The 12,337-nt window shown below is 38.2% G+C and overlaps 1 protein-coding gene across 3 annotated transcripts in view; it reads left to right on the top strand.

The window, feature by feature from the left end:
• Positions 1 to 12,337, top strand: part of PDE7A (phosphodiesterase 7A) — a 109,897-nt gene that overhangs the window by 92,104 nt on the left and 5,456 nt on the right. For 2 of the 3 annotated variants that reach the window (XM_035011251.1, XM_035011252.1), the window contains exons 6-11: positions 1,336 to 1,431; positions 3,225 to 3,325; positions 8,412 to 8,543; positions 8,731 to 8,822; positions 11,168 to 11,312; positions 12,002 to 12,098. In XM_035011251.1, the coding sequence (XP_034867142.1) occupies positions 1,336 to 1,431; positions 3,225 to 3,325; positions 8,412 to 8,543; positions 8,731 to 8,822; positions 11,168 to 11,312; positions 12,002 to 12,098 (663 nt within the window). The remainder of the gene's footprint in view (positions 1 to 1,335; positions 1,432 to 3,224; positions 3,326 to 8,411; positions 8,544 to 8,730; positions 8,823 to 11,167; positions 11,313 to 12,001; positions 12,099 to 12,337) is intronic. The other variant, XM_035011253.1, reaches the window with a different exon arrangement.

Here is a 12,337-nt window from a genome sequence, read left to right as displayed (position 1 = left end):
TAAAACTTACATTTTTTAAAAATAAGTTAATTTTTTAACATACATTTTTTAAGTAACGTATGTGTCCTATAGAGGAAATCTACGAAACCTCAAAATATAATAGAAGGTATAAAAAATGGAGAGTCACATCTTGGAAGAGAAACTGACCATTGTAACAATGGTAGTTTTTCCAAATTTAATTTCTATACTAGTGTTGACTCCGTTGTCAGTGACAAAGGAGTGGAAGTTGAGGATGAGGCAGTCCCCACTGCATGTATCAGCTCTTTCGGAAAATTTAGTTATGTAGGGGAATAGAGAGGGTGACTCTGGAGGGAGCCAAGAGAGTCAGATACTCTTTGTTGTTTGAGAGAGAAGAAAATCTAGAGCATGTCCAAGTGCTCATGCTTATTGGAACAATATAGGGAACGACTGAGGAGGGGTATTTTGATTCACTGGGGTGGAGGAGGCATGTGGGGTGTGTTGGTAGGATATCCAAACAAGGTTTCTGAGAAACTCTGGAGGGGTGGAGGGATTGGCTTTGAAAAGGAAAGGGAACTTGAGGGCTTGTATATTTTCTGTTGAAGTCTGAGCCTGTTGAGAATGAGGGGGTGAATGGGAAGTATGTCAAAAGTTTGAGAAGAGTAGAAAAGGCTTGAAAATAGGCATTTGAGGCGGTAAATTAGCCATTTCACTAGAAAAACATATTAAGACTTCTGTGTAGTGTTGACCATGAACTTAGAATCCTAGAATTCTGCCTGGTTTTGTGACCACTACCCAGCCCCCTTGCAGCTACTCAGATTTCTTGCTACAAGTGTGGGCGAGTCAAGTGGTCCAGTTCAAAGTTTTGATCTTAAAGTCATCGATCCCTCTTCCTACCTCGGTCTCTTGAAGAATAAACACAAACTCCACCTAACACGGTGCAGCTAAGGCAGTTGACTTTGGACATTCTCATTCAGTTAAAGCACCATGATAGACAGATGGGTAGCTGAAGGTAGTGCAGCCATGTTTTGGGTGCTTTGGGAAGTTGCATTCAACTTAGTGTGGGACAATTTTCAAAGTTTTCTATTGATTGTAATTATTTTGGTGTCTTTCAAAAAATTGATCTGTTTGAAAATGCTTATCTTATTTGGTGATAGAAAAACGAAACAAAGCCATTTTTTCCCTTAGAATGGAAAAAAAGAGATGTGATACTTAAAGTTCATAGCTGGTAAAATAAAAGGATATAAATCTTAGATAGACAAAAAGTAGGAAGTTGCACTCTCCATGTTTTATATTCAAAACCCCTATTTGGAAGCACAATGCAGTTACGCGAGCCTGTATTTCTTACTGATGATACCTCTTCTTCTTTCATTTTAGGAAATAGTCTAGTAAGTTTAACCTTTCATTTATTTAGTCTTCATGGATTAATTGAGTACTTCCATTTAGATATGATGAAACTTCGTAGATTTTTAGGTAAGTGATTTCAACCCATTTAACAGTAATAAGATTTAAACTGTTTAAATTTTCATCAGTTGTGTCAGTTAGCTATCGCTCTAAAACAAACTACTCCAAATTTAGTGGCTTGAAATGACACGCATTTATTTAGCTGCTGAGTCTCTGGGGCTGTTGAATGCTGCTTGTGGTCCGGCTGAGCTCATTTATGTGCCTGCAGTTGACAGCAGGTGGGCTGCTCCATGGGCCTTGCCTGGGACCTCAGCTGGGACACTCAGCTTCGTGTGGCTCAGCTCTCCATGGTCTCCCATTAAATTAAAAGGAGGCAGAGGAGTTTGGCACCTTAATAAATTCACATTAAAAAACAAAAAAGGAGGAAATACTTATTGTACAACAAGCTGAGCTTGTTCAAGGAGTGGTGGCCAGTCTCCAGGAGAGAGCTGGTGACCCCAGACCCCCGGAACCCGGTGTCGGCACTGCTCTCCTTCACGCCACAACATCCTGTTGGCCAAAGCACATCAGGTGGGGATGAGCACACCTCTCGGCCAGGAAGCTTTGAAGGTTCAAACCATGGCTGGAGAGCAAGGTGAAGAAATGGGACACTTCTGCAGTCAGTCTCTTAGTTGACTACAGCTTTGTTATAAAGATGACACCGTTTCTGTCCTTTTTAAAAAGTTTGAAAGCTCAAACTTGAAAAAATCAGTTACAGTGTGCTTAGGTGTTCTCTTTTTCTGATCCCAGAAATCTCTTTACAGTACACTTTAAAGATTATTTTTAATATGTTTAAACATGCATGGTGATATTTGCTTAGGACTGCTCTGCTAGGAAAAAAGTTGAAGTTTTTCACCAAATAAATACATTAAAAGAAAAGAAGCATGAGGATTATTTCTTACTTTTTTAAAGAAGAAGATAGTTTCTTTCCTTTTAAATACCAAACAAAGATAAATTTATTACCTAGGCCCTTGAGAAACTTTTCATGTATATTTATTTATAATTTATGTCTGTAATACTATAGTTATATATTATATAAATTATAAAACACATACAAGAATAGATACTAACAAGAGTAATGAAAAAGTTGTTTGAAAGGTTGGATTAAAGTAAATACAGATTTGCGGTGCTCCTTCCTTCTCACCGGTAAGTCGTAGTTTAGCACTGTGGAATTGGTTCACATTACTTAGTGACCAGTAGATTAGAGTGTTACCTACTAGGGCCACGGCGGGCCTGATGGCAGTGGGGATAGCTCTACCCTAATCCTAGTCTACTTTTTCATGAGAGCATAACAGACACTGAGCAGAGCGTAGGATTAGCAGAAGGTCCAGCCTTACTACTGAAAAACTAATGCCAGATCCAAAACTTACCTCATGGATCATGTTCATATACCCCCAAATGACTGTCCTATTTTACCTTCATATAGATTTTTGTTCACTGATAAATGTCTAGAATCTAAAATAGTACTTGGTCCAATAAATATGTATTCAATGAATTGTAGTGTTTGTTAGTTAAACTGAGAAACTTTTAAAATTACATCTAAAAGAGGGGAGTTTGGCACAATGATAGATTCACATTTTGAAAGAGAAAAATATTTATTGTTTTGACATGAATACCTTTTGAAAATTTCAAACAAGTCTGCAGTCAAATGGTATTGATTTTTGGTAAACATGTGACTTATGAGGTGATTATCATCTCTGAATCTGAACAGTTAGCTGATAGCCACATGAAAATTTTAAGTGGAAAACTCATAATCACCATAATTTTTGTACTTGCACATGCTTCTCACCTACAATGAAATCTGGGATCTTTTTTCTTTGCAGTTATGATTCAAGAAGATTACCACAGTCAAAACCCTTACCACAATGCAGTCCATGCTGCAGATGTTACTCAGGCCATGCACTGTTACTTAAAAGAACCTAAGGTAAGGTGCTGGGTGAAAATCCTAAGAAAATTCCTTTTCCTTAAATTAGTGATTTGACTCAAAATGAGAGTCTTCCTTCACAAGAATAAGATCTGGCTGGATCAAGTTTCCCATCGTGGTTATATTTGTAAGTGCAGCAGCTGGAGAACTGGGTGATTGTTGAAAGTGAGGCTGGAGAAGTCCAGGCAAGGTCCAGATCCTAGGCACCCCCTCCCCCCCAGGGCTATGTTAAGACACTGGCATTTATACCAAGCTTCTTGTGAGCTCCATGAGGGCTGGATAGCATTAGTCCAGTTCAGTGAATGAATGGGGAGCTACAGAAGAGAAACAGGAGACTTTAGAAAACTATCCTGTGGTATAAAAATAAATCTGACAAGACCAGGAAAATGGACGCCTGTCAGGAGCTGTTTGATTTCGATGCACTACGAAAGAGCCTGGTGGCCCAAGCTAGGACAAGTAGCCTTGGGGAAGGAGAGAGGTGGGTGGTCTGTAAGGTCTCTTGGGAGTTAGAATGCCCAGGTTATGGTGTCTGCATGCATGTGGGGGAGGGAAATAGGGAGAAGAGTCAATGAAGACTGCATGGGGCAGCAGAGTAGAAGGTGGAATTCTGTGAGAGAAAGAACGTAGAAAAGGGAGCAAGTCTTGGGGGTAAGGCTGGTAGAAATGAGGAGTTCTGACTAAACCAGTTTGTGCTAGTTGATGCCAACTTTGAGAATATAGCCATGTGGTTGCTTGTCTTCTGATTTTTCAAGAGATTGTGGAATATGTGAAAATACCCCAATTTTTAAAGTATATATGTCATGACTTTTTTTTAAAGATTTATTTATTTTAGTGTGAATGCGCATGCATGGAGGGGAGGGGCGGAGGGAGAGGGAGAGAATATCCCAAGTAGACTCCCCGCTTAGCGTGGAGCCTGACACAGGCGTCTATCCCACAACCCTGAGGTCATGACCTGAGCTGAAATCAAGAGTTGGGCACTTAACCGATTGAGCTACCCAGGTGCCCCACATCACTTTTTTAAAAAATCAACTTTATTGTGGTGTCACTTATATGCAATAATAAAATGTATACATATCATGGGTACAGTTTTTTTTTTAAATTTTAAGATTTATTTATTTGTCAGAGAGAGCGAGAGCACAAGCAGGGGAAGTGGCAGGCAGAGGGAGAAACAGGCTCCCTGCAGAGCAAGGAGCCGGATTCGGGACTTGATCCCAGGACCCTGGGGTTATGACCTGAGCCGAAGGCAGATGCTTAACCAACTGAACCACCCAGGCGTCCCTTTTTTTTAATTTTTTTTAAGATTTTATTTATTTATTTGTCAGAGATCATGGGTACAGTTTTGACAAATGTATACTCCCAAGTGCCCCAATCTTTTAATTGAACTTTAGAAAAACTCTGGGCCAAGCTTGAAGCCTCTGTGTGAGAGTTCTTTGGGAGAAATTAGTAAGTAATCACCATACAGTAAATGGAATGGTAAATGGAATGATGAAGGTTAAGTGTCCTGTTCTGTGAGACACAGGAAGTTAATTAACCTAGTGAACATGTCAGTGAAGGCTTCTCCACTCCTGTCTTCCACTGGCCACACCCAACCAGAATCCAGGGGCGCAGAAGGTAGGGTTCATGCCAGGCCGTGGGCGCTGCGGGAGGGGCAAGAACATGCAGGATGGGGAGGTTGTGGATAAAAATGAAGAACAGTCTTACCCGTGCGTCTCTGGCAATACTAATTTTTAAACATTTTTTTGCCCGTGTAACTCTGATAATTCTTCCTTTAAAAACTTTTCATCATTAACATACTCAGTGAATTTAATCAAAGCTCCATTGAAGGAGACAGATAAAATCACTGGGCCCTCAGATGCAAGAATTCCCTTCTCCTTTATTGTAGTTTACATTTTAAAACAGAATCCCTCAAAGTTTTAAAAGTGCATTTTAAAAAAAGCCTTAAGATTGTATCTTTTTTACTTCCCAGGCTTTTGTGTGGCATCATGCTTTCAAGTGCTTTCGTTCATTAATTAAGTACATTTTCCTGGTGCTAGGAATCCAGTGGTAAACAGGACAGGAAAGGTCCCAGTGGGGGAAGCAGTCATTAAATAAATGTTGACATATGGGGCGCCTGGGTGGCTCAGTCAGTTAAGCATCTGCTTTCAGCTCAGGTCATGACCCCAGGGTTCTGGGATCGAGGGTCCTGGTCCAGGTCCTGGTCTGCATCAGGCTCTCTGCTCAGCAGGGAGCCTGCTTCTCCCTCTGCCTGCCGCTCTCCTTGCTCATGCTCGCTCTCTCTCTCTCCCTCCCTCTCTGAAAAATAAATATCTTTAGAATGTTGACATGTATTGTTGTAATTACTGCTATGGAGAAAGTGAAATAGAGGAATGTGCTTTAGATTGACCAGTGGATGGCAAGCATTTATGGCTTTAGGTAGAGTGGTCAGAAAACACCGAAACCTAAAGGGAAAATTTGAGGGGGAGTCAGCCGTAGAAAGATGCAGACACAGAGGGCATCGTAAATAGAAAGGCTTAGATATAGTATTTAGTGAGAAATCTGCCTTCAGTTGTTATGTATGATTTCTGTGTAAGAGCTAATTCCTGGACTATAGGTGAAAAAAATATTGAAAGCCCCCCAAATTGTCAGAAAGTTATGGAAAAGTTGCTTCTCTCTGTACTTGCATCACCTCTAACTTTAGTGTTTACTTTTTATGTTTTCCTAGCTGAACTTACGTAGGTAACAATTTTGTTCCAGTTGAGCCTATTAGCACTTAATAGCAACAATAAAAACAGTGAGGTTTTTTTATCGAACACAGGAAAACTCACCATTACTAGTTTTCTGTTTGAAAAAGGGCCCTGACGATAGCTTTGCAGATACAGGTGAAGCCTGGCTCATAGACGTCAGATGATTTGCAGTTTCTTCTTCACATGACTTGGTACAGTCCGGCATTACCAGATACAGTCACAGGAATGGAAATAACATTTGCCTTTGGTTTTAATTCACTTTTTAAAAAAATTGTATTAATGTCATTGACTTCTTTGTCTTTGTTATAAAGCTCATAAAGTTTTCTTTCTGATGAAAAATTTTTTACAAGCAGAAATGTTACATTTTTATTCAAGAATTTTTTTTTAATGTAGATTTGTTTTCTTTTTTTTTTTAAAGATTTTATTTATTTGACAGGGAGAGACACAGCGAGAGAGGGAACACAAGCAGGGGGAGTGGGAGAGGGAGAAGCAGGCTTCCCGCGGAGCAGGGAGCCCGATGCGGGGCTCTATCCCAGGACCCTGGGATCATGACCTGAGCCGAAGGCAGACGCTTAACGACTGAGCCACCCAGGCGCCCAATTGGATTTGTTTTCAACTTAGAATTTACTTTCCCTTCACAGGACTTTTAAAAAATTCAGTTGCTCCTTCTCATGTTTCTCTTTTTAATGGTCAACTCTTAAATCTACCTGAGATTGTTTGATGTCCTGTGTAATGATACATTAATTTTTTTATTAAGTCTCATTCTGGATTACTATATTCTCCCAGGATAGTACATGTCTATTTTTCTGCCACTTCCCCTCTGCTTTAGTTACCATAAGAATATGATACCTCTGCATATTGCTTAATAAATTACACGTTCATAAGATGTTCACAGCCATGCCCACACATCTCTGTCGGGGAGGGGAGGTTGTTTTAGATGCAGGCTGCCCACAGAGTATGCCTCCTTTGTATCTTGATTAGTAAGCAGGGCTTTAAACGTCTTTTTTTTTTTTAATGCTTTTGCATATCCTAAAGAAGAAATCATTTTCTTTACCATCCTCTCCATTCATTGAGCCTCTCCATATAGCAATTATAGGTAATACAAAATAATGCAGCTTTTCTGCCTTCAAACAACCTACAGTTTTCCAGGGGATTCAAGCCCTCAGATGGTGATTTTTTTTTTTTTTTTTTTTTTCCCAGTCTGAGATGAGTTTGACATAGGGGGTGGAAAAAAGTCCATTCTGGTATAGGAAAAAAAATGTTAGAATTTTTATCTAAATTTTTCAACTTTTACCTCTGTTTTATCATGTGCAATATATATTAATCCAGTATCATAATCAGTAAGTATAACTGTATTGGGGGTATATCGTCAAAATATTTTACTGTTAGGTAGGACACAGGATCACACAAGTATAGAGAGCATTGCCCTAATGTTAACCGAAATAAAAGTATGCTCTGCAGAGTGTTACTATGGCAAGGACATTGAGGTGTTGTAGGAACACAGATCAGTCATTTGTTTGCTCAGGGGCTGGAGGCAGAGAACAAGGTAGATCTGGTCAGAGGAGTCAGGCCCTAAAAGATGAGTAGAAGTTGGCCAGAAAATGAGAGGTGCTTGATGAAAAGCAGGTGATATACGCAGGTGATCATTTCTTACCATTGACAATTTCAGTTAGTTATTTTATCACTGATAGTTTCAGCCAGGTAATAAACTTACTTCTTGTGATTATTTTATTGTATCAGCTAAGATTAGCAATGAATATTGAAAGTAACATCATAATTGCTAGTTTACAAGATTGCCTTTTCTGAGGTGAATACATTGTGAACACCGTTCTGAATGTATCCATCCATTGGGAGAGGATTTTATTACACACTGGATATAGACTTCTCCATGATTACTCAGTAGCTTCCTTAAACATTAGAACCTCAGAAATAACCTTACATTTTGGATTCCTAATTGACATCCAGTAACCAATTTGTTGACAGGTAAGTACCCTCAGTCATAGGTCTTCTGTCGGTGGTGGCTACAGTAATAACAATAAATAAACCTGTGTTTGTTTTAAACTCATTTCTCAAAAAGGTGGTTATGTTTTAGCTGTCATCTTAAGTAAGCTTGTTTAAGATGAAACAGTATAAGGACAAGGTCCATGAACTCCACACAGGAAGGGATACCCATCATTATCATGCCTGTCCCCAGTGTCAGGACGAGGACATCACCTGGCAGGCGTCCGGTGGTCTTCATGAGTCTGAAAAACATGGAGGAGGAGGAGACTCAACACTACTATTTGGAGCTAATTCAAAACTACTGTAATGGTACTGAGTTTATTTCAGACATGCCTATAATTAATTCTTTTGTCACACTTCAGCTTGCCAGTTCTGTAACCCCTTGGGATGTCTTGCTGAGCTTAATTGCGGCTGCCACTCACGATCTGGATCATCCAGGTGTTAATCAACCTTTCCTTATTAAAACTAACCATTACTTGGCAACTCTGTACAAGGTTAGTACAATTTTAGCATGCAATTTAATATTCTTGTATTCTGGAAAATGTTTTAATGGAGTCAAAGTCGTAAACAAATTCTCAATGAATGTTAGAATTTTAACCAGATTAATATTACCTACAAATAATTCTTTATGTTCAGGAAGAGGCTTACCATTAAATAACTCAGATATGCCCTTTTTTGTAGAATACCTCAGTACTGGAAAATCACCACTGGAGATCTGCAGTGGGATTATTGAGAGAATCTGGTTTATTCTCACATATGCCATCAGAAAGCAGGTAGGCTGGATTAAGACACATTTAATTTGTTACGAACTATGGAGATTAAGTTGGCAAAACAATTTTATAAAGTTTTAAAAATTATTCAGGTGTTCCACAGTTTTCAGTTTTTGTTAAATTTAATGGCTAAATTATTTTACACCTTTATATCAAAATTCTAGTAATTTAAACCTATTCTACAGTATAGACAGTAGTATTTTTTTAGTGAATTTTTATGGCTCACCCCATAGATTTGAGTATTATAAAATTTACTCCAAATACACAGTGGCTCATAGTTTACTACTTATTTATGTAAATAGTATTACATATTTCCATTTTATGCTCATCTGAATAATTCTAGATGTAAAGAAATTCTAGGTATAAAGAAATTAATCATTCTGTATAATAAATACACTCATTCAAGTAAGTTTCAGGAAGTTTTCAAAACTGATAACAAGTAAAAAGGATGCTTTGTAGTTCAGTAGCATAGTCCTGGAGTCACTTCTGGAGCTAGCTATAGGATAAAATAGTGATGGAAAGAACAGGAAATACTAATTTTTAAGTAAAGACCATTTAATGTTAAGCAGGCCATTTGAAAGCCTAATAAAAAGCATCAGTGCAAATGAGCCCAATATGATGGTGGTTAACAAAATTTCTTATTGATCTACAAACAAAAGCTTTTACTAATGTCTCACTGAGAGAAGATGCACTTAAGAAAACCATGTAAATGGGTGTAAACCATCTAACTCTAGGAAACAAGGTGAGGCATAAAAATGTTTGGGTACTGTAATTTAAGTCACTATCATAGTTCTTTCCATTTTCCCTTTCATAATTTAAAACAACTTTATTTTTAAAACTTAAGTATTTTGTGTAATGACCATGAGAAAAAAGCTGGACTTTATTTTCTATTCTTTTAAATCTTTATTCTCGGATACCATTTGGAGTTATGACAATACTTCTGGTAAGTAAAATTGTTTCTTGCCATAGTACAAATATAAAAATTGCTTTATTAAACCATAGTTTTTATATATATAAATTATTTTTTTCTTGATTAAGGCAGATTAAAATGTTTGCTTTATTCCCTTTTTGTCTTGTTTTACATTTGATGATTAACCCTGTTGATAAAAACTGAAAATAAGGAACACTGCGTAATAGCATTCTTTCATGTTTCCTTTATTTAGGGTTTGTTTTATTTAATATCCAGTATTGTGAGCCTTTTAAGCTGTTGACAGGTCTTTACTGATCTTTATACGTAGATAATGTTTGCTATGGCCCATTGAGGGGGAAAAAAGCAGGGATATTTTTTTAAGTTTATTTTTCTTACTTGAAACAGTTTTAAGAATGATATAATGTATTAACACGTTACCTTTTCCTTTCCAGAAAAGTTGGATATTCATTCAGATAATTTTGATTCTTGAATTTGACCCTGAAAATACAATTTTATCTAAACTTTATCAGGGCGCCTGGGTGGCTCAGTCGTTAAGCATCTACCTTCGGCTTGGGTTACAATCCTAGGGTCCTGGGATCTAGCCCCGCATCAGGCTCCCTGCTCCGTGGGAAGCCTGCTTCTCCCTCCCCCACTGCCCCTGCTTGTGTTCCCTTTCTCGCTGTGTCTCTCTCTGTCAAATAAATAAATAAAATCTTTAAAATAAATAAATAAACGTTGGGCGCCTGGGTGGCTCAGTTGGTTAAGCGACTGCCTTCAGCTCAGGTCATGATCCTGGAGTCCCGGGATCGAGTCCCGCATCGGGCTCCCTGCTCGCCAGGGAGTCTGCTTCTCCCTCTGACCCTCCTCCCTCTCATGCTCTCTGTCTCTCATTCTCTCTCTCTCAAATAAATAAATAAAATCTTTAAAAAAAAAAAAAAGTCTAAAAAAAAAATTAAATAAACGTTATCAGATTGTTTGGTGGGATTTTATCAATGTATAATCAGGCATCTTAGTCAAAATACCTACAAGAATTAGTTGTTGAATGGGCTGTTCTTCCTCCGTTTGAACCAACCTTCTGCCTTTCAGATCTCAGACACCAAAAAATAAACCAGAGTTGTTTACCCTCAGCACATCCCAGCAAAGAATTTTCTAAAATAACATACCAATCTCATATAGATTTTAAGGCAAATAATTCCTCCTTGGTTGGCAAAATAAAAGCAGTCTTTTTGGAATGTATGCATATTGGTATTTTCCTGTCCTTTGGTTTTGGTTGATTATTTTAGTAGGTTTTTTTAAATGCATTCTGTAAAATTCATTTTTTTGTGATAGGTTAAAAGTTGAATGGCAATTAGAGTGTTAAGCTTAAGAAAAAAAAAATCAAGAAGTAACTATTTAATTGAAAGTCTTGTATTTTCTCTTTATATTTCTCTAATTCCAGGCAACAGATGGAGACTCAGATAGGTGCTTTGATACTAGCCACAGACATCAGTCGCCAAAATGAGTATCTGTCATTGTTTAGGTCCCATTTGGACAGAGGTGACTTATGCCTAGAAGATGCCAGGCATAGGCATTTGGTTTTACAGGTAAAATGGGGCTGGGAAAGATTCTCTTTCGAGATAAGTTACATAAGCATTAGAATAAAAATGAAATCTTCTGAGGTAGCTTTCAGAGTGGTCAAATCTTGAGGGAAAGCTGTGGAATCTCCTTCCGTTAGTGAAACACTTTCCAGAAGGTTTATCTCCTCCTTAGGAAAGCACTTGGAGGGTTGCTTGGGACGCCTGGGTGGCTCAGTCATTAAGCGTCTGCCTTCCGCTCAGGTCATGATCCCAGGGTCCTGGGATCGAGCCCCGCATCGGGCTCCCTGCTCCGCGGGAAGCCTGCTTCTTCCTCTCCCACTCCCCCTGCTTGTGTTCCCTCTCTTGCTGTCTCTCTCTCTGTCAAATAAATAAAAATTAAATAAATAAATAAATAAATAAAAACGAGAGAGAATCAGATGATTTCTTTGTAGCTTTATGTTTAGTCCAGTCCTCCTGCTTGGCTCTTGGGTATTAATAACGTGTCATTAGATGAGCAGTCTTTCAGCATTCCTGCAGAAATAATTGATAGCCCTAACAGCGTCATGAAGTGAATATAAAAGACAATGAATTTTCTATTGCAGTATTTTCTTTTTCTTTATTAAGATGTTGTTTTTCCCATGATTAAAGCATGTTGAAGTTTGTGCAATTGAAATTTTACTTTTTTCTTAAAAGAATTTTAATATTTTGCTTGCTAGATGGCTTTGAAATGTGCTGATATTTGTAACCCGTGTCGGACCTGGGAATTAAGTAAGCAGTGGAGTGAGAAAGTAACAGAGGAATTCTTCCATCAAGGCAAGTTACAGTTTCAAGTGATAGTCTTTTCAGTTCCGTTTTTAGCATCACATGGATAAACTAACTCAGACATTTACAGGAGTCCAGCAAGAGATGCTTGGTATTTTTAGTGACAATTCATAGTAGATGTACATAGAACAAATAGTGTACAAATTGAGCATCTGTTTTGGAAATTAGCAGTTTGCTTTTGAAATGATCAGATGTGACTGTATGTATGCACTTATAAATAGACGTAGATC

Source organism: Mirounga leonina, unplaced genomic scaffold, assembly GCF_011800145.1.
Source record: "Mirounga leonina isolate KUSES-001 unplaced genomic scaffold, KU_Mleo_1.0 Mir_165, whole genome shotgun sequence".
Taxonomy (NCBI): domain Eukaryota; kingdom Metazoa; phylum Chordata; class Mammalia; order Carnivora; family Phocidae; genus Mirounga; species Mirounga leonina.
The sequence above is the reverse complement of the archived record's forward strand: the minus strand, read 5'-3'. Positions and strand labels throughout refer to the sequence as shown.